Below are 18,946 nucleotides of genomic sequence, written 5' to 3'. Positions count from 1 at the left end.
CTATTGGCATGAGATCTCTTTTAGGGAGAGCAATTAGATGTTGGTGATCATTGCACAACCCTGTGAATGCACTAAAAAGCACTGAATGATATACTTTAAAATGGTGAATTGAGGGCAGGCATTGTGGTACAGCAGGTTAAGCCATCCCTTGGGCATCCACAACCTATAACAAAGTGTCAGTTCACTTTTGAGCTACTGTTTCTCCCCAGCTTAATGCTAATGCAACAGATTACCTCTCAAGTACTTAGGTCCCTGCCACCCACAAAGGAGACCTGGATGGAGTTCCTGACTCTTGGCTTCAGCCTGGCCCAATCCCAGCTGTTGTAGCCATTTGGTATGAACTAGTGGATGGAAGACCTCTCTCTTTCTCTTCTGTCCCACTCCCTCTCCCTATTATTCTTCTTTTCAAGTACATGAAAATAAATAAAAATAAACATCTTTTTTAAAAAAAGGTGAATTATATGGCAAGTGAATTATATTTCAAGAAATCTGCTTTTAAGACTGTCTACATTAAGGCCGGTGCTGTGGCATAGTAGGTTAAGCCTTTGCCTGCAGCACCGGCATCCCATATGGTACTGGTTTGGGTCCCAGATGCTCTACTCCCAATTCCAGCTCTCTGCTGTGGCCTGGGAAAGCAGTGGAAGATGACCCAAGTGCTTGGGCCCCTGCACCCATGTGGGAGACCTGGAAGAAGCTCGTGGTTCCTGCCTTCGGATTACCCCATATCTGGCCATTGCAGCCATTTGGGGGGGGGGGTGAACCAGAGGATAGAAGCTTTCTGTCTGTATCTCCTTCTCTCTCTAACTCTGCCTTTAAAATAAATAAATCTTAAAAAAAAAAAAGACTGTCTGCCATTCTGCTACTTTTATAGTACAATCAAAAAAAATTATGTTATGATTAATTTTAGTTTGATTCAAGGCTAACTGAATTGGTATAGACACCAGAAACAATTAGAAAATTAAATTTTGGGGCCAGGGCTGTGGCGCAGTGGGTTAATGCCCTGGCCTGAAGCACCGGCATCCCATATGGGTGCCTGTTTGAGACCTGGCTGCTCCACTTCCTGTCCAGCTCTCTGCTGTGGCCCGGGAAAGCAGTAGAAGATGGCCCAAGTCCTTGGGCCCCTGCACCTGCGTGGGAGAAGAAGCTGCTGGCTCCTGGCTTAGGAATGGCGCAGCTCCAGCCATTGTAGCCATTTAGGGAGTGAACCATCAGGTGGAAGACCTCTCTCTCTCATTCTCTCTCTCTCTCTCGCTGCCTCTCCTCTGTGTAACTCTGACTTTCAAAGAAATAAATAAATCTTTTTAAAAAAATTAAATTTTAATATGTTTACAATAGTATAAAACATCAAAAAATAATCTTAATGGAAGATGAAAAGTCAATCATAGGAAAGATCTACACACTTAACTATTTTATTTCAATAATGTTTTGTAAGGAATATCTAATAATTAAAGGCATATATTATTTTTATAGCTGTAATACACCTATTATTCCCAATTACATTGATTAACATCTTCAATGTAGTTCCATCAAACTCCTAGCAAGGTTTTTTCTTCTGTGTAGAAATTTGTATGAAATGCAAAAGAACATAAGTAACTTAAGCCAAAGAACTTTAACAGATAACACAACTGAATATATTGGAAAATTAAAACCATGAGAGAATGGCAAAAAAAAAAAAAAAGAAAGAAAGAAAAAGAGATAAATAGAGCTGAATAGAGGATCCTTAAAAGCTGTACAGGTATGGATATTGTCATCTGGTTTATGGCAGAAGAGAAACCACAGTGCAATAAATGGTGCTGGATCAACTGATGATATAAAAAACTTGCCCTAGACTCTTAGCTTACAATATATATAAAAATTAACTAAATATGAATTATTGATATAAATATAAAAAGTAAAATAGCTAAATATTTGAAGGGAAACAACAGAGTATCTTTAAGATCTTAAAATAAGCAAACATTTCCTAACCTAAATAGAAAAAGTCTCAAATATAAAAGAAAAGGTTGACAAAATGGAGCTTCTGTTCATTTACAGGAATCATGAAAGCGTGAACCACCAAGTCACAGAGCGGGAGGATACATTTTTAGTGCAAATATCAAACAAAGAATCCATATCCATAATACATAAAGAAACTTTATTTTAAAAAAAGAAAATCTTTTTTTTAAAAAAAAAAAGGTGGCAAAATACTCCAACAGGTACTTAAAAAAAGATGTTATCTCAATCAGCAAGAAACCTATGAAATGGTGTCCAATTTCGTTATTTTCTTTGGGAAAATAAAAACTACATGCACAAGGGATATGACTACATACCTATAAGAAAGGCTAAAATAAAAGAAGACAAAGTACCGCACGCTGCCCAGGGCACAGGACAAGAATGCTGCTAGACGGAGGGAGCTAAACTGGCACACAATCCGCTAAAGCTGCAGATATGCACACCCAGGACTAGGCATAGGTTTTTATTTGTCTAAACTACATAAAATATTCATTAAGAAATAACTATTATGGAGAGTGGGCATCGAGCCTATCAGTGAAGACACTCTCAATTCCTCATCAGAGTACCTGGGTTCTCTACACAGCTCCAGCTCCTGACTCTAGTTTCCTGCAAATGCAGATGAGAGGCAGCAGTGATGACGCAAGTAACTGGGTCCCTGCCACTCACATGGGAGACCTGGAATGCACTCCGGGCTCCCTGCTTCAGCCTCTACTATTGGAGGCTTTGTGGGGAGTGAACAAGCAACCTCTTAAATAATTAAGTAATTTTTTTAAAAAATGAAAGAAATGTGCACTAGAATGTTCATGGAAACATTAACTATAATAATCCCAAACTGGAAATGACTCTAAACCAACAGCAGGAATAAATAAATAAATTGAGGTTCATATAATGGAATACTATTTGTGATCAAGAATGAACGAGCTAAACCACATGAAGGTAAGGATGACTTTTATAAAGAGAGTGCTGAACAGAGTGAGCACATAAAATGCATGTGTCAGATTCTATTCCTATAAGTTCCAAATTTCGGCAAAACCAATCTTTTTTTTTTTTTTTTTTTTTTTTTGACAGGTAGAGATATAGATAGTGAGAGAGAGAGACAGAAAGGTCTTCCTTCCCCATATGGCCACTACGGCTGGCGCTGCGCCGATCCAAAGCCAGGAGCCAGGTGCTTGCTCCTGGTCTCCCATGCGGGTGTAGAGCCCAAACACTTGAGCCATCCTCCACTGCCTTCCCAGGGCCACAGCAGAGAGCTGGACTGGAAGAGGAGCCACTGGGACTAGAACCCGGCACCCATATGGGATGCCGGCACTGCAGGCGGAGGATTAACCAAGTGAGCCACGGCGTCAGCCCCGAGAAAAACGAATCTTTGACCCAGTAACTCAGGGCAGTGGTCACCCTGTCTAGAGAGCGGGTGAATGGAAGGGAACATGAGGCATCTTCAGGGGTTTTAGGGTCTGGTCATGTTATTTCTAAACGGAGACTCTGCTTACCTGGGTGTGTAAACTTTGTAAAAAATCCAGTTATACATACACAAGATTTTGTACACATTTCGGTAAGAACCAACTTCAAAACACTTCAAAAACTACTGAAAAAATTAAAGAGAAGTCTAGTAGCACGTTGACACAGATGACTGAGCCCATGGAGAAAGAAAAGGGAAACTACTGAGTGAGGAGATGTGTGTGGGATTCCCACTTACCTTTGTCCTGCAATGCAATTTGTTTCTTATGCAGCAATGCCACCTCCCGTCCCAAAGCTTTCTTCTGTCTTTCCAGTTCATTTTGAAGCACCAAAATTTTTAATTGCAGACATTCACTTTCTTTTTTCTAAATAAACAAAATCATATACAAATTTGTAGGTACAGAAGTCATAACTAAATGGTTATACATTTGCAATGTTTCAAAGTGAGTAATAGCTTAAAGCACTAAAACAGTCATCAATTCTATGGCTCTTTTGAGTAACCAGATTACCAGCCACCATCACATTAATGGAAAGAATACAGAAACAGGCAAAGAATAACAGTAGAAACAAATTTTAACTCTAGGGACAGTTTGAAGAACCAAAAAGACACTACAAAATATCTCAGGTTCCTTCCTTCACATCAGAAAAAAAAAAAGGCAAGAAATTATTAATTAAAAATAAGTACAAATTGCCAAAACTTTAAGCATAGGGGCCAGTGCTGTGGCACAGGGTGTTAAAACCCTGGCCTGCAGCACTGGCATCCCGTGTGGGCGCTGGTTTGAGTCCCAGCTATTCCACTTCTGATCCAGCTCCCTGCTAATGTGAAAGCAGCGGAGGATGACACAAGTGCTTGGGGCCCTGCAACCACATGGGAGACCTGGAAGAAACTCTTGGATCCGGCTTTGGATAGACTCAGCTTCAACTGTGTTGAAAAGTGAACCAGTGGTTGCAGGACCTCTCTCTCTTTCTCTCACTCTCTCTCTCTCTTTCTCTCTCTCTCTGTCTCTCTGTAACTCTTTCAAATAAATAAAATACATCTTTAAAAAAAAACTTAAGCATATAATTACCATAGAATGGTCTAGCAATTCCACTCTTTGCTATATATCTAGGGGAATCAATAGCACACCCACAGAAACACCTGAACACAAATGTTCAGAGCAGCAATTATTACTCAATAGAGCCAAAAGTGCAAAGAATCCAAGTGTCCATCAGCTGACATATGAATACACAAAATGTAGTATTTCCATACAATTGAACATTATTCTTATTTAAAAAAAAAAAACATAAAACAAAAGTTAGGTACTGATACATTCTACAACATAAACAGTGAAAACATTATGCTAACTGAAAGAAGTCAACTTACAAACGCCACATAATGGGTGGACATCTGGCCCAGCACGCCACATCAGAGTGCCTGAGTTCCAAACCCACCTCTGGCTCATGAATCCAGTTTCCTGGTACTGCAAATCCTGGGAGGCAGTAATCATGGCTCAAGTAATTGGGTTCCTGCCACCCGCATGGGAGACCTGGACCTGGATTAAATCCTTGACTCCCAGCTTCAACCTCAGTCTACCCTACGGTTGGGGGAATTTGAGAGTCAATCATTGAATGAGAGAACTCTCTCCATGTCTGTCTCTTTCTTCTCTCTATCAAACAAAATTTTTTTTTTAAAAGGCCAAGGCTCACTAGGCTAATCCTCCGCCTGCGGCACCGGCACCCCAGGTTCTAGTCCCGGTTGGGGTGCTGGATTCTGTCCCGGTTGCTCCTCTTCCAGTCCAGCTCTCTGCTGTGGCCCAGGAAGGCAGCGGAGGACGGCCCAAGTGCTTGGGCCCTGCACCCGCATGGGAGACCAGGAGGAAGCACCTGGCTCCTGGCTTTGGATCGGCGCAGCGCCAGCCGTAGTGGCCATATGGGGAAGGAAGACCTTTCTGTCTCTCTCTCTCACGTCTAACTCTGCCTGTCAAAAAAAAAAGAAAAAAAAAAAAAAAAAAGGCCAAGGCAACATATTGTACAATTCAATTTATTTGAAATGGCTAGCACAGGCAGACCCAAAGGAACAGAAAGTAGATTTCAATTCTTGCCAAGCTGAACTAAGGTGCTCATATCTCTTGCCCAATACAGAAAAGCCCACAAAGGGAACTGTAGCATTCCTCCCTGCTAGGCAATAACCAACCAAGTGCCATGTATTGTCTGGTCTTTTACCACTCTCCTGGCAGTAACATGGTAAACCAATTGTTCCCCACTGGAAGTGTTAATTACTTCCCTGAAGGTAAGGATGACTTTTACAAATATAATACTGAAGATGTTAGGAAATTAATGAATTGGGGCAGAGAAGGGTATATTGGAACTCAATTTTCTGCACAATTTTTTATAAATTTAAAAAGTTTAATTTTGGGGCCAGCATTGCAGCATGGTAAGGCAAATTAAGCCACCACCTGTGGTCATCATCCAGCTCCCTGCTAATGACGTGAGAAAGCAGCAGAAGATGGCCCAAGTCCTTGGGCCCCTGCACCCATGTGGGAGATCCAATTGAAACTCCTGGCTCCTGGCCCCAGCCATGGCCATTGCAGCATCTGGGGAGTAAACCAGATGATCTCTTTCTAATTCTGCCTTTCAAATAAATAAATAAATCTTTAAATAAAAGGTTTAGTTTTTAAAAAGTCACAGAAGTAGCCACCAAAAAAGTCAATTTTACTGAATGATTATTCAATAAAACAAAGTTATAGCCATTCTGCCAGTCAGAGATACAATTAAGTTTGTTATCTTACTTCATAAAAATTTCCTACGTAAACTTATATGGAAGCATGGTTTAAGAGCTAGCGCTGAGGCATGGTAGGTAGAGCATCCCATATGAGCACCGGTTCAAGACCCGGCTGCTCCACTTCCAATCCAGCTCTCTGCTATGGCCTGAAAAAGCAGTAGAAGATGGCCCAGATGCCTGGGCCCCTGCACCTGCCTGGGAAATCTGGAAGAAGCTGCTGGCTCCTGGCTTCGGATCGGTGCAGCTCCGGCTGTTGCAGCCAACTGGGGAGTGAACTAGCAGATTGAAGACCTCTCTCTCTCTCTGCCTCTCCTTCTCTCTCTGTGTAACTCTTTCAAATAAATAAGTAAATCTTTAAAAAAAGCATGGCTTATACATTCAGACTGCCCTTTTCACCTAGTACTCTGGTTAAATTGGCCTCTAAATACAAACATTTGAAATCATGCTGCCACAATGAACATACATGTGCCTGCACATGTGTGTATTCACACACAATTATTGCACTATGAATAGACATGCTCTTCTCTCCTGGTCATAATTCTCCATAACATAAATCTTAACCAAATGGCAATTTCGCCATACCTAGTAAATTCTTGTCTCCTTTCTAGAGTACAGAGTAACTGATTAAAATTATAACAGGAGGAAAAAAATACGAAAAATGCATTTGTTAAGTAAATCACATAGGTTTCCAAGACCTGGGATAAGCTGGCAGAGAACTTCAAAAGGAAAAGGACAGTGTCTTGATTTGATTCATAGACAGAGAGGAAGCCTGGGAACTAAGAGAGGTGCTTCACAATATGGCCTTGTAGAAGCAATGGGCATGGAAAATGATTCTTGGCAGTTGTGTTGAAAGTCCTTTACATCAGTCATTTCTCACCCAAAATGCTTTCTTCCTCATCCTTGAAACACTGATTCTAAACAGATGGCATGATAATCCGTTAAAGACATTCAAGCCAAGAAAACAAGCAGAAAAGCTTATTTTCAATCATCATTATTATTACGGCTGGGTTTGCAGGTCTATGAAATATGCCTTTATAGAGAATGTTCCTAAGCAGTTTTTCTGAGCAAAGCAAACATGTATGAGGGATCTGCTGTGTGATTTTGGGGGAATGAAAAATGGTTTCTGCTTTCTATGACTTTAGATTTACTGGAGACAAAACCCACTTTTCCCCAAGAGACCACTGTAAAACAAAGCCCAAAAGTCAGTTGGTTCTAAAACAAGAAAGCAATCTAAGTGTTCATGTATAGATGAATAGATAAGCAAAATGTGGTATACAATAGAGTAGTATTCAGTCAAGAAAAAGGAAATTCTACAACATGGATGAACGTACAGGACATTATACTAAGACAAACATGCCAATCATAAAATGACATATATTCCATTTATATAAGAGTAAGCAGTAGTCAAAAACATAGAGATTGTAAGTAGAATGAAGGGTGCCAGGATGGCGAGCAGCGGGAAAGAGGAGCATTGAATGGGTCTAAAGGTTTAGACTGACAGATGAAGAGAGCTTTGGAGATAGATGGTACTAACAGTTGTACGACACTGTGAGTGCACCAAACTGCTTTACGATGTTTGAGATTATGTGTATTTTATAATAAAGATTTGGGGTAATGAAGAGTCAGTGAGGTTGCCTATCATGAAAAGGAAAGAATGAACCAAGAAAAATCTAGGATTTCCTTTAGCAATCCAACAGTAGGATTGGGTGTTCCTGTATCACTGATGAAAAAAATTAGTGAAGATTTGGTAAGCGATCATTTTCTACAAAGAGCAAGATATTCAACTCCCTGAACTTGAAAATTTCCACAAAATATGCAAATTGAATTGCACCAAGCCAGGACTACTCAGAGAACAGTCATCTGCTGTGATAAGGGGCTAATCTGTTCTACCCCAGCGTACACATTTAAATTGGGATATGTTTTTGAGAATCAAAGAACTAAGGTTACAAGTCAATCTAAATACTAAGCTAATACAGGAAGATGTGTGTTTATTATGCTTGTGTTATGGTCCATTGTAGAAACTGAGTCAGTTACAAAACTTTATCAATTCATTAAGAACCAGGATTACTGGCTGCGGTTTCTGATGAGTAGAGTAATCAAACTCTGCACATAGGATCTGCTTCTACTTTCTCCCAAATACCTCAAAGACAAGTTGCTCTGGTTCAGTGTTGTGGTACAATGTATTAAGCAGTTGCCTGCAAAGCCAGCATCCGCTATCAGAGTGCTGGTTCATGTCCCAGCTAATCTGTTTCTGATACAGTTCCCTGCTTATATGCCTGGAAAGCAGCAGAAACCCGCCCAAGTCCTTGGGCCCCTGCCACCCATGTGGGAGACCTGCATGGAGTTCTGGGCTCCTGACTTCAGCTTGGCCAAGTCCTGGATGTTATGTTCATCTGGAGAATGAACCAGTGGATGAAGGATCTCTGTCTGTCTCTTCCTCTATGCCACTCTGCCTTTCAAATAAGTAAAATGAATCTTTATATTTCCAATAAAATAACCACTATCCTATAAAAAATAAAAAGAGAAGTTGCTTGAAGATCTTAACATCCCATAAATATCTTTGTAGGTACCTATGTGTTTACTCCAAGTATATTCAATGTCACATATTTATCCTCAATGGATCACTTCTAATTGGACTAGCATTTTTATAGAACACTGTATCTGAACTGAAAATCACAAACACATTCATCTTCTTGCAAGCACACAGATTTCCATTTATTAGTCTTGACTAAAAAATAAAAAAATCATGAGCAAGGTTAAACACTCATTTCAGAATGACAGGCTAATGTATCAACAATGTACTAATGGGAATAAGCATTTTCTCATAGATCATATTGGATATGAAGAAGCCTTAGGCCAAAGTTATGAGACTTTTTCTGGGTTTATGAGATAAGACATTTTCTTTCTTTCTTTTTTTTAAAGATTTATTTATTTACTTGAAAGTCAGTTACCCAGAGAGCAATGGAGAGGCAGAGAGATGGTGGGGGGGAGGGGGGAGAAAGAGAGACAGAGAGAGAGGTCTTCCATCCGCTGGTTTACACCTCAGCTGGCCGCAACGGCCAGAGCTGCATCAATTCGAAGCCAGGAGCCAGGAGCTTCTTCCAGGTCTCCCACATGGGTGCAAGGGCCCAAGGAGTTGGGCCATTTTCTACTGCTTCCATAGCAGAGAGCTGGATGGGAAGCGACGCAGCCAGGACAAGAACCGGCGCCCATATGGGATGCCAGCATTGCAGGCGGCAACTTTACCTGCTATACCACAGCACCAGCCCCAAGATACATTTTCATAACAACACTGAACTGTTACATGCCTTTTCTCTCTCATTTTCTCATAGGTATATGCGTATGCTAATGTTCAGCTGAGTCTGGAAGATTGTGATACTGAAACAGATTTACTGAGAAGTAGATGTGGAATCCTGCTGTCTTTTATTAAACTAGACATGAACTTAATAGAAAGAAGTTAAATGCACAAAAACTTAAAGCAAATCCAAATGTTTTTGTTTAGTAAAATACTTATTTTTCATAAAAATGTATTATATTAACATGTAATGGATTTATTACTGGCACTTTAACATAAATTAGTGTTTTCAAATTTCTCAGATTTAATTTCTAGTACTATAATTATTAAAAATTATACTCTAAGTTCTTTGAGGTTAGAACAATTTTTAAAACTACAGTAGGGTCATGAAATAAAAAAGCTTGAGAATTAGTGGTTTAGGGAATATTTCATCTTAACCAATAATAGCCACTCCCCCAACTGGAAATAATTAACAATCTGGGGAAAAAAATTTAGAACTATGGTATTCTCAAAAAAGTTAACACACTTGCTTTTAAATGTAATTTATAGATTGCTTCTATTGCACCTAGTCAGGCACGAAGAAGAGGAAAAGACTTCCTAGAAAATATTCTACTAAATCTATTCATCTCATAGACTCCGTAGCAATATCGGGCCCAGTCCTAAGGCTTAGCTAGGGAGATAAAGCAAAAAATATCTAACAATAAAATAAAGAAGGGTTTGGCCACTGAGAGAATGAGCAGCTAACAAACTGTTCTTCCTGTAGATAACAGTATACACTCCAATAAAGTCCAAGCCACTACCACTGGAGGGTTCTGGAGATTGATCAATGTCAGGCATCATTTGGAGAAGAGTCAGAAGTTGGTTGAAGAAATCAACCCGCACGGTGAATTTCCCCTTGCCTGTGACTCTGACTTGAGGGTGGCTGCAAACTCGGAGAGAAAGTCAACTATCTTTCTAGGTGAAGGGGCCAGGGAGAAGAAGTCAAACAATCAAGGCTGCCAGGACGGAGGAAGCCAGAGAAAGGGCAACCCAACCTTTGTTTAAATTGGACTGAACTCTGACTAGACTCCACGCCAAAAATTCATGAAAGAAACAGAAAGCTGCTTGAGCTTAAGGGAAAAGAACGACATTGAAATCTGAGCAAACAAATGCCCACTGCAGCATGATAGTTTGAGTATAACTGAATTAACTACATGCTAAAATAAATATCAACATTCTTTACAGCAATGTAAAAAACTCCAGAGATCCCATTAAATTACATTCACAATGTCCAGGATACTATGCAATGTTATCCAGTATAGGGAGGTTCAGAAAATACAACTTATTCTCCATGGAAGCTACAATATATGATGACCTCATGACGACCCAAACGTCAGATTTATCAGAAAAATACTTTAAATCCACTCCCATAAATAGGCTGAATGACAGACATATAACATTCACCTAAGAAATAAATAGGTATGGAATCTCAGCAGAGAATTAGAAAATATTTAAAATATCCAGGAAATTTTTCTGCTTGTAGTGAAGGGGACAGGAAAAAAAGGGACATAAACCCAACTATTTTGACCAGATTACCAAAATTTTAATGCCAAATTCTGATAAAGTAATTTAAAACATCACAAACCAATATCTCTTAATAAATATAGGTATAAAATTCTTTAATTATTACTAGATCAGATCCAACAAGGGGGCCAGCACTGTGGCATAACTGGCAAAAAAACTGTCTGCAGTGCTGGCATCCCATATGGGCACCAGTTCAAGTCCCGGCTATTCCACTTCTGATTCAGATCCCTGCTAAGGCATCTGGGAAAGCAGCCTGGGGCCCTGAACCCATAGACCCAGAAGAAGCTCCTGGCTCCTGGCTTTGGTCTTGCCCACTCCCAGCTGTTACAGCCATCTGGGGAGTGAATCACAGGTGGAAGATCTCTCTCCGTCTCGCCCCACTTCTCTAAACTCTGCCTTTCAAATAAATAAAATAAACCTTAAAAAAAAAATCCAGGCTGGCGCCATGGCACAGTAGGTTAATCCTCCACCTGCAGCATCAGCATCTCATATGGGCGCCGGTTCTAGTCCTGGTTGCTCCTCTTCCAGTCCCACTCTCTGATATGGCCTGGGAAAGCAGTAGAAGATGGCCCAAGTCCTTGGGCCCCTGCACCAATGTAGGAGACCAGCAAGAAGCACCTGGCTCCTGGCTTCGGATCAGCGCAGCTCCGGCCGTTGTGGCCATTTGGGGAGTGAACCAACGGACGGAAGATCTTTCTGTCTCTCCCTCTCACTGCCTAACTCTAGCTCTCAAATAAATAAATAAAATCTTAAAAAAAAAAAAAAACTCCAGCAAAATACAAAAAGTTCTATACACTGTAATCAAAACAGGTTTATTCCAGAAAAGCAATGTTCAGTCAAGCATCTGAAATTAATCGATTAGCTCATTATATTACCAAAACAAGGAAGAAAAGCATATGGTCATTTTAATAGATGCAGAAAAACTATTTTAAAAAATGAAATATCCATTCCTAATCTTGAAAAGAATTTAAGAAACTGCAAATAACATAAATTTCCCAAAACCAATACAGGTCATTGCCAACATTATATTTACAGGAGAAAGGATAAATTGTTTTCCCTAAAGCCAGGAACAAGGCAAGATTCCAATTCTTATCACTTTTTTCAACACAGTACTGTGGTCCTATCCATTGATATAAGGCAGAAAAATTAAACTGTCCAAATTTATAGAATTGATTGTTTAAATAGAAAACCGTAAGAAGTCTATAAAGTAACTGCTGTAAGTTAAGAACAATACTGTAAGATACACAATTAACTATATTCTTATATACTAACAGCAAACAGATGGGAAATAAAAATTCAAAAATAATTCAATGTGTTGGGACAGGTGTTTGGCAGAGAGGCTGTCACTTGAGACAATGGCATCCCATATAGGAGAGTCTGGTTTGAGTCCTGGCTATTCTACTTCCAATCTACCCTCCTGCTAATGTGCACACAAGGAGTTAGCAGATACTGGCTCAAGTAACTGGGTCCCTACCAACCACAAAGGAAACCTGGACTGAGTTCCAGGCTCCTGGCTTCAGCCTGTCCAGCCCTGGTTATTATGGGTATTTGGTGAGCGAACCATCAGATGAAAGATCTCCCTTTATTTAATGAAAATAAATAAATTAGCTTAAAATAATTCATTTGCAACAATGGCTCCCCTTTATCCCCTCCTCCACATAAAATTCACATAAAACACTTACAAATAACTCTAACAAAAGTTATCCAAAATTCCCACAGTGAAAGCTTTAAGACATTATTGAAAGAATTAAAGGGAAAAATCTAAATAGATATGCTATGTTCATGGTTTAGAGGACTTCATTCTATTAAAGATGGCAATTCTCCATAATTTTATCTTACAAATCTTTATCAAAATTACAGGAGGTTTTTTTTCTTGTAACAATTGACAAACTGATTCTAATATTCACTTGGAAATACAAAGAATCTAGAAAAAACACTGGAATTTTTTTTTTAAAGAACAAAGTTAGAGGACTTACTCTATCTGATTTTAAGATAAATCTACATAGTAAGAGTTTGGTATTGGTGAAAGATAGACATATAGATCAATGGAACAGAATGGAAAATCTGGAAATAGACAAATGTATATGATCAACTGATTTTAGGTAATCATGTCAAGGCAATTAAATGACAAAAGGAAAGACTATTCAACCAGATAGCCATGAGGAAAAACACGTACTTTTATTTTATCCGTACAAAACATTAACTTGAAATGAAACATAGGTCTAGATGTAAAGCCCAAAACTATAAAACTGGTAGAACAAAACACAGGAGAGCACTATTGTGACATTGAGCCAGGGAAACATTTTTAAAACAAACACAGAAAGTCTGCAAAATAAAAATTACAGTTTTAAAAGACAAAATTACATTGGATTTTGTCAAGCTTAAAAACTTTTGCTCAGGGGCCGGTGCTGTGGTGTAGTGCATAAAGCCGCCACCTTTGACATCATCCTATGTGAACGCCAGTTTGATTCCAGGCTGTTCCACTTCCAATCCAGCTTCCTGCTAATGCACTTGGGGAAGCAGCAAGGGGAAAATTCTCTCTCTCTCTCTCTCTCTCTCTCTCTCTCTCTGTGTGTGTGTGTGTGTGTGTGTCCCTCTCTCTCTGTAACTCTGCCTTTCAAGTAAATAAGTGAATCTTTAAAAAATAAATAAATAAAAAACATAAAAAGAAAAGAAAATCCTGCTTAAAAAAACAAAAATTTTCTCTCATTTCTGGAAAATACTTTAAGAACACAAAAAGGAAGCCTGAGACTGAGAAAAATGCATATCAGAAAAAGGAACATACAGAAACATGCATTCTTAAAACCCTGAAATAAACAGATAAAGATTGATGAAAAATAAGAAATCTGAGATTCCTTTACATGTATACTAGGACTGAGTAAAATAAATAAAATAATTACAGATAATGGAGCAAGGTATCTCACTGATAGAGAAGATACTACAAAAAAACCGAAGTGAGAATGAACCCTGTGACATAGAACTGAAAACATTAGTATGAACTCTTTAATAATACTTCTAGAGATAAGTGTATATGCCAGGTTTGCCCACTGAGGGGCCTGGACGTGGCTGTAACGCAGTACCAACAAGCATACCCAGTACCTAGTTTGCGTTATTAAATGTTCTTGGAAAAATGGCTGCTTCTATGGGTGAGACAGAAAAAATGAAAGATGAGCCAGGATCATATAGTACCAGAGTAAGGAATTACTTTAAAAAATAAAGAGATGGGAACATATCAAGAAGACACAAGAGCCAACCTGAAAGATCCCTTAACATAGCACTGGCTCCGAACCCAAGTACAAAATAAACATACATAAACCCATGCTGATAAGTAAATGATTGAATAAATAAATGGAGGAAAAAGAGACAAATCCTTAGAAGAATTCCAAATAATATAGGGAGGTACTCCCTCTAACTAGGAGGTGGAGCCTAATTTCTCCCCACCCTCACCTCCACCCCTACATTGTAGGCTGAGTTCAGTAATTGCTTTCAAAAAACAAGAATTTGGAAAGGAAACTTCATAATAGAGGAACCTAGCAAATACTACCTTAACCAAAGGATCTAAGTTAATATTCACAGTGATTAGCCATGGTGATCTAAAAGAAACTAAAAAACCCACAGATCAAAGAAGACTGGGAAGACATATTAACTAGACACATTGTTATACCCTAGAGACAAGATACTGAGACAAAAAAGAGGCATTAGAACCCAGTCTAGGCCGGTGCCGCGGCTCAATAGGCTAATCCTCCACCTAGCGGTGCCGGCACACCGGGTTCTACTCCCGGTTGGGGCGCCGGATTCTTTCCTGGTCGCCCCTCTTCCAGGCCAGCTCTCTGCTGTGGCCCGGGAAGGCAGTGGAGGATGGCCCAAGTGCTAGGGCCCTGCACCCCATGGGAGACCAGGATAAGTACCTGGCTCCTGCCTTCGGATCAGCGCGGTGCACCGGCCACAGCACGCCAGCCGTGGCAGCCATTGGAGGGTGAACCAACGGCAAAAAAGAAGACCTTTCTCTCTGTCTCTCTCTCACTATCCACTCTGCCTGTCAAAAAAAGAAAAAAAAAAAAAAAAAAAAAAAAAAACCAGTCTAATTATGAGAAAAATATCAGACAAGTCCTAAGAAATACCTGACCTGTAATCAAATGTAAAGGTCATCAGAAACAAAGAAAGTTTTACAAATTGTCACACCTAAGAAGAGTCTTAGGAAGCATAACTACTAAATGTATTAAGTTTTCCTTGATGGAATTTTAGACAAGAAAAGGGACACTGAGTAGAAGCTAAGGAAATCTGAATAAAGCATGGAATTTGGTTAATAATAATTTATCATTATACATTCTTTAATTATAACAAATGTAACATATTCAGATAAGATGTTAATAACAGAAGAAATGGGATCTGGAGTATACTAGGTAAATTTCTATTTTTGTGATAATTTTATAAATTTAAAACTGTTCTAAAAATTGTTATTCATTAAAAAAAAAGATGGTGGAAACACTGGTGAAATCTGAATAAATTTCATTGCTAGTAGTAACATATCTGTATTAGTTCTTGGCTTTGACCATGTACCAGGACAAACATACTATGGTCATACAAGATGTCAACATCAAGAAAAACTGGGTAAAACATTTATGAGAACTCTGTGAATTACCTCTGAAGTTTCCTGTAAATATAAGATCGTCTATTTTTTAAAGAAAAAAATACTTTAACACTTCTTACAAGATAATCAAGTGACTAACAGGATATGAAAAAGGTTCATCATAAAAATGCAATTTAAAAACAAGACAAGAAAGTCCCACGTATCCATTAGAATAACTAAAATTAAAGATTAAACTCTAAAGTGAAACCGACAAATCCTAGGATACAAGTTAACAAAGTTCACTCAAGAAGTAGATAACTTGGGTCCGATATGGCAGTATGAACTGTGAGGAGTTCACCAAGTTCCAGGAATTACTCGAGGTGATGAGGACAATTGATGACAGAATAGTTGACGAATTAAACACTACACTTCCAGCAGCTTCCCTTGCAGAGAAAATGGATGCCAGCCAAACCTGTAAGCAACTTACGAGTCTTTGATGGCAGCTCATGCTAGTAGGGACAGAGTCATTAAAAAAAAACTATATAGCCCAGACTTCAGAAGTAGTAAGAGAGAGGCTGGCGCCGCGGCTCACTAGGCTAATCCTCCGCCTAGCGGCGCCGGCACACCGGGTTCTAGTCCCGGTTGGGGCGCCAGATTCTGTCCCGGTTGCCCCTCTTCCAGGCCAGCTCTCTGCTGTGGCCAGGGAGTGCAGTGGAGGATGGCCCAGGTGCTTGGGCCCTGCACCCCATGGAAGACCAGGAAAAGCACCTGGCTCCTGGCTCCTGCCATCAGATCAGCGCGGTGCGCCGGCCGTGGCGGCCATTGGAGGGTGAACCAACGGCAAAGGAAGACCTTTCTCTCTGTGTCTCTCTCTCACTGTCCACTCTGCCTGTCAAAAAAAAAAAAAAAAAAAAAAAAAAAAAAAAAAAAAAAAAGAAGTAGTAAGAGAGAGAGAAGAATTTGGATAATTTAACATTATTAAAGCAACTTAGAAAAGAGTAGCCAAAGCTGACATGGATACAGTCAGGACTAAATGCTGGAGAAATGGTAAATGACAGGAGCTGGAAGGTGTTTAATGAACACTGCCAAATTCACTTCAAGCCCCCAAAGAATGAATAAAGAAAGAAAGATGAAAATTTTTTAAGGGCCTGGTCATCTCATGATAGCTAAGCATGACAGACATCAACAGGGCGGGCTTCCTAGGATGATTTCTGAGCCAACAGTCCAAGACATTTTGTTGATTTCAGCTCCACTTAGCCAAGAACTGAAGCATAAATAATTATGTTAACTATGGAGAAGATACCTGCTATTTTATAACAATTCTGTAAAAGAGATGTTTTGTAATTATTAAAATATTTTTGATTCAAAAAAGTAGATAACTTGAAAACCCTATAACTACTAAAGAAACTGAATTTCTACTTCAAAACTTTCCCACAAAGAAAGGACCAAGCCCAGATAACTTCAATGGCAAATTCTACTAACGTTTAAGAAACAATTCCAATTCTTTACATAGTCTTTCAGAAAACAGAAAGCAAAACTTCCCAACAGTGAATTGAGGCCAGTATTATCCTGACAAAAACATCAGATTACCAAGGAAACAAAACTACAGACCAATATCCTTCATGAATATTTAAACATATCTACTACACACACGTGTGTGTATAATTTTTTAAAATTTTAACAAACTGAATCCAGTAACATGCATAAAAAGTATAATCTATCATGACCAAGAAGGCTTTCCCTAGGAATGCAAATATCAAGCAATGTATGTCACTGAAATACTGAAAGAGAAAAACACACAATTATGCCAAGAAAGCCCATTTGACAAAATCTAAAACACATAGTAAAACCTCAAGATGACAAGAGCAGATATTTCATATGAAATATAATTAAATGCCAAAGAAATAGCTGGGCATTAGTATAATGTGAGACGATGCCACGCCTTTGAGAGTCATCAACTATAAATCCAATTTCTTTGAACTACTCAGAAATAAATAAGAAGTTGCATTTGAAAATAATCTGATTTCTTTCAATATCAAAGAAAGCTTCTCACTGTATTTTTACTTAGGCCAAAATTAAATTAAATTAATTCTTATATGTTGGGTTGCAGTATGATTTACATGTAGATGGCATTATTCCCCAAGAGGAGACAAGTAAAACTAATTCTCTATCTCAGTCAGTCAAATTATTCTAAAAAAGTTGCTTCTCTTCTTTAAGTCTCCCTTTTCTGTCCTATTATAGAAGGACATATTAGATTCATTCTTAGATTCAACAAATGTTTGTTGACTACTCACTATGTATCAAATACTTTTTTAGATGCTGAGGTTATGGCAAGGAAAAAAGAGAATGACAAGAATTGCTCCTTTCATACAGATTAGACGGAGAAATACATAAAATATACACCATGTTAAAAGGTATAAGTACCAAACAGAAAAATAAAGCAGGAAAGGGGAGAGAATGTACCGGTGGGGCGGGGAGAAACTGATTTTAAATGGGGATAATAGGGAAGTAGATGATTTTTAGGTTCACTTTCAGTTCAACACCCAGTGATTTTCTTCTGTGTTCAACAGGCAACATAAAAACACACAGTGAACCTCTGAACCTGACCTCTTTAAACTCATACATTCTATCACCTTGCTCTATGTGTCACCACTTATATTTTAGAAAAACAGGATTAAACATACATTTTTCCATACTGAGACAAAGCATGTGCTGTCATTTAATAAAACAAGCAATTTCCCAGTCTTGCCTTGGGAGAGGAAAATAAGAAAAATAAAACCTAGCAATTTCTAACCAGACAAAAGTTCTAAAAATGTAGCATTTTTGTACACTACAGAAAGGATTAAAATCAGCTATTTTTTTTTCTCTCTGACAATATATTTATGATCTGGAATTTGGTCCTTTATTGGGCTTATGTTATAATAAAAGGTGATTTAATGGTATCTTAGGAATGAAATATTTTGCATAGACAAGGAAAGTCATATGAATAAGAAATACTGTTAACGTTATTGCAGCCACCACATTTTGTATGCCTGTTATTTGCCAGGTCAACATTACTAAATATTGGACTGAACTATATTAAATTGTTATTTATAGGTCAAAATCAGCAATTTTATATAGTGTGAACTAATCCATTTCCAGTTCTAGGACAGAGAATTCTGTAGGTTAATTCTGTTGCTACAGTTCTCTACTTGGGCAAATCTTCAATGGAACAAAAAGCTTTTGCTTGGGAATGTAAAGACCCCCAGCCACGCTGACAGTGGCACAAATGACAAATGGAAGATGCTACCTATTTGATTCAGGCAAACAA

The 18,946-nt window shown here is 38.8% G+C and overlaps 1 protein-coding gene across 9 annotated transcripts in view; it reads right to left on the bottom strand.

Annotated features, from left to right (window-relative positions):
* The window catches only part of UVRAG (UV radiation resistance associated), a 327,227-nt gene that overhangs the window by 148,022 nt on the left and 160,259 nt on the right, over positions 1 to 18,946 (bottom strand). For all 9 annotated transcript variants that reach the window (XR_016232752.1, XR_016232751.1, XM_017344617.4 and 6 more), the window contains one exon: positions 3,686 to 3,812. Coding sequence is in view for 7 of the 9 variants with exons in the window: in XM_017344617.4 (XP_017200106.3) it covers positions 3,686 to 3,812 (127 nt within the window). In the remaining 2 variants the exon portion in view is untranslated. The remainder of the gene's footprint in view (positions 1 to 3,685; positions 3,813 to 18,946) is intronic.

This window comes from Oryctolagus cuniculus, chromosome 1 (assembly GCF_051225735.1).
Source record: "Oryctolagus cuniculus isolate XC-2025 breed Fujian yellow rabbit chromosome 1, ASM5122573v1, whole genome shotgun sequence".
NCBI classification, from domain to species: domain Eukaryota; kingdom Metazoa; phylum Chordata; class Mammalia; order Lagomorpha; family Leporidae; genus Oryctolagus; species Oryctolagus cuniculus.
This window is presented reverse-complemented; position numbering and strand designations above follow the sequence as displayed.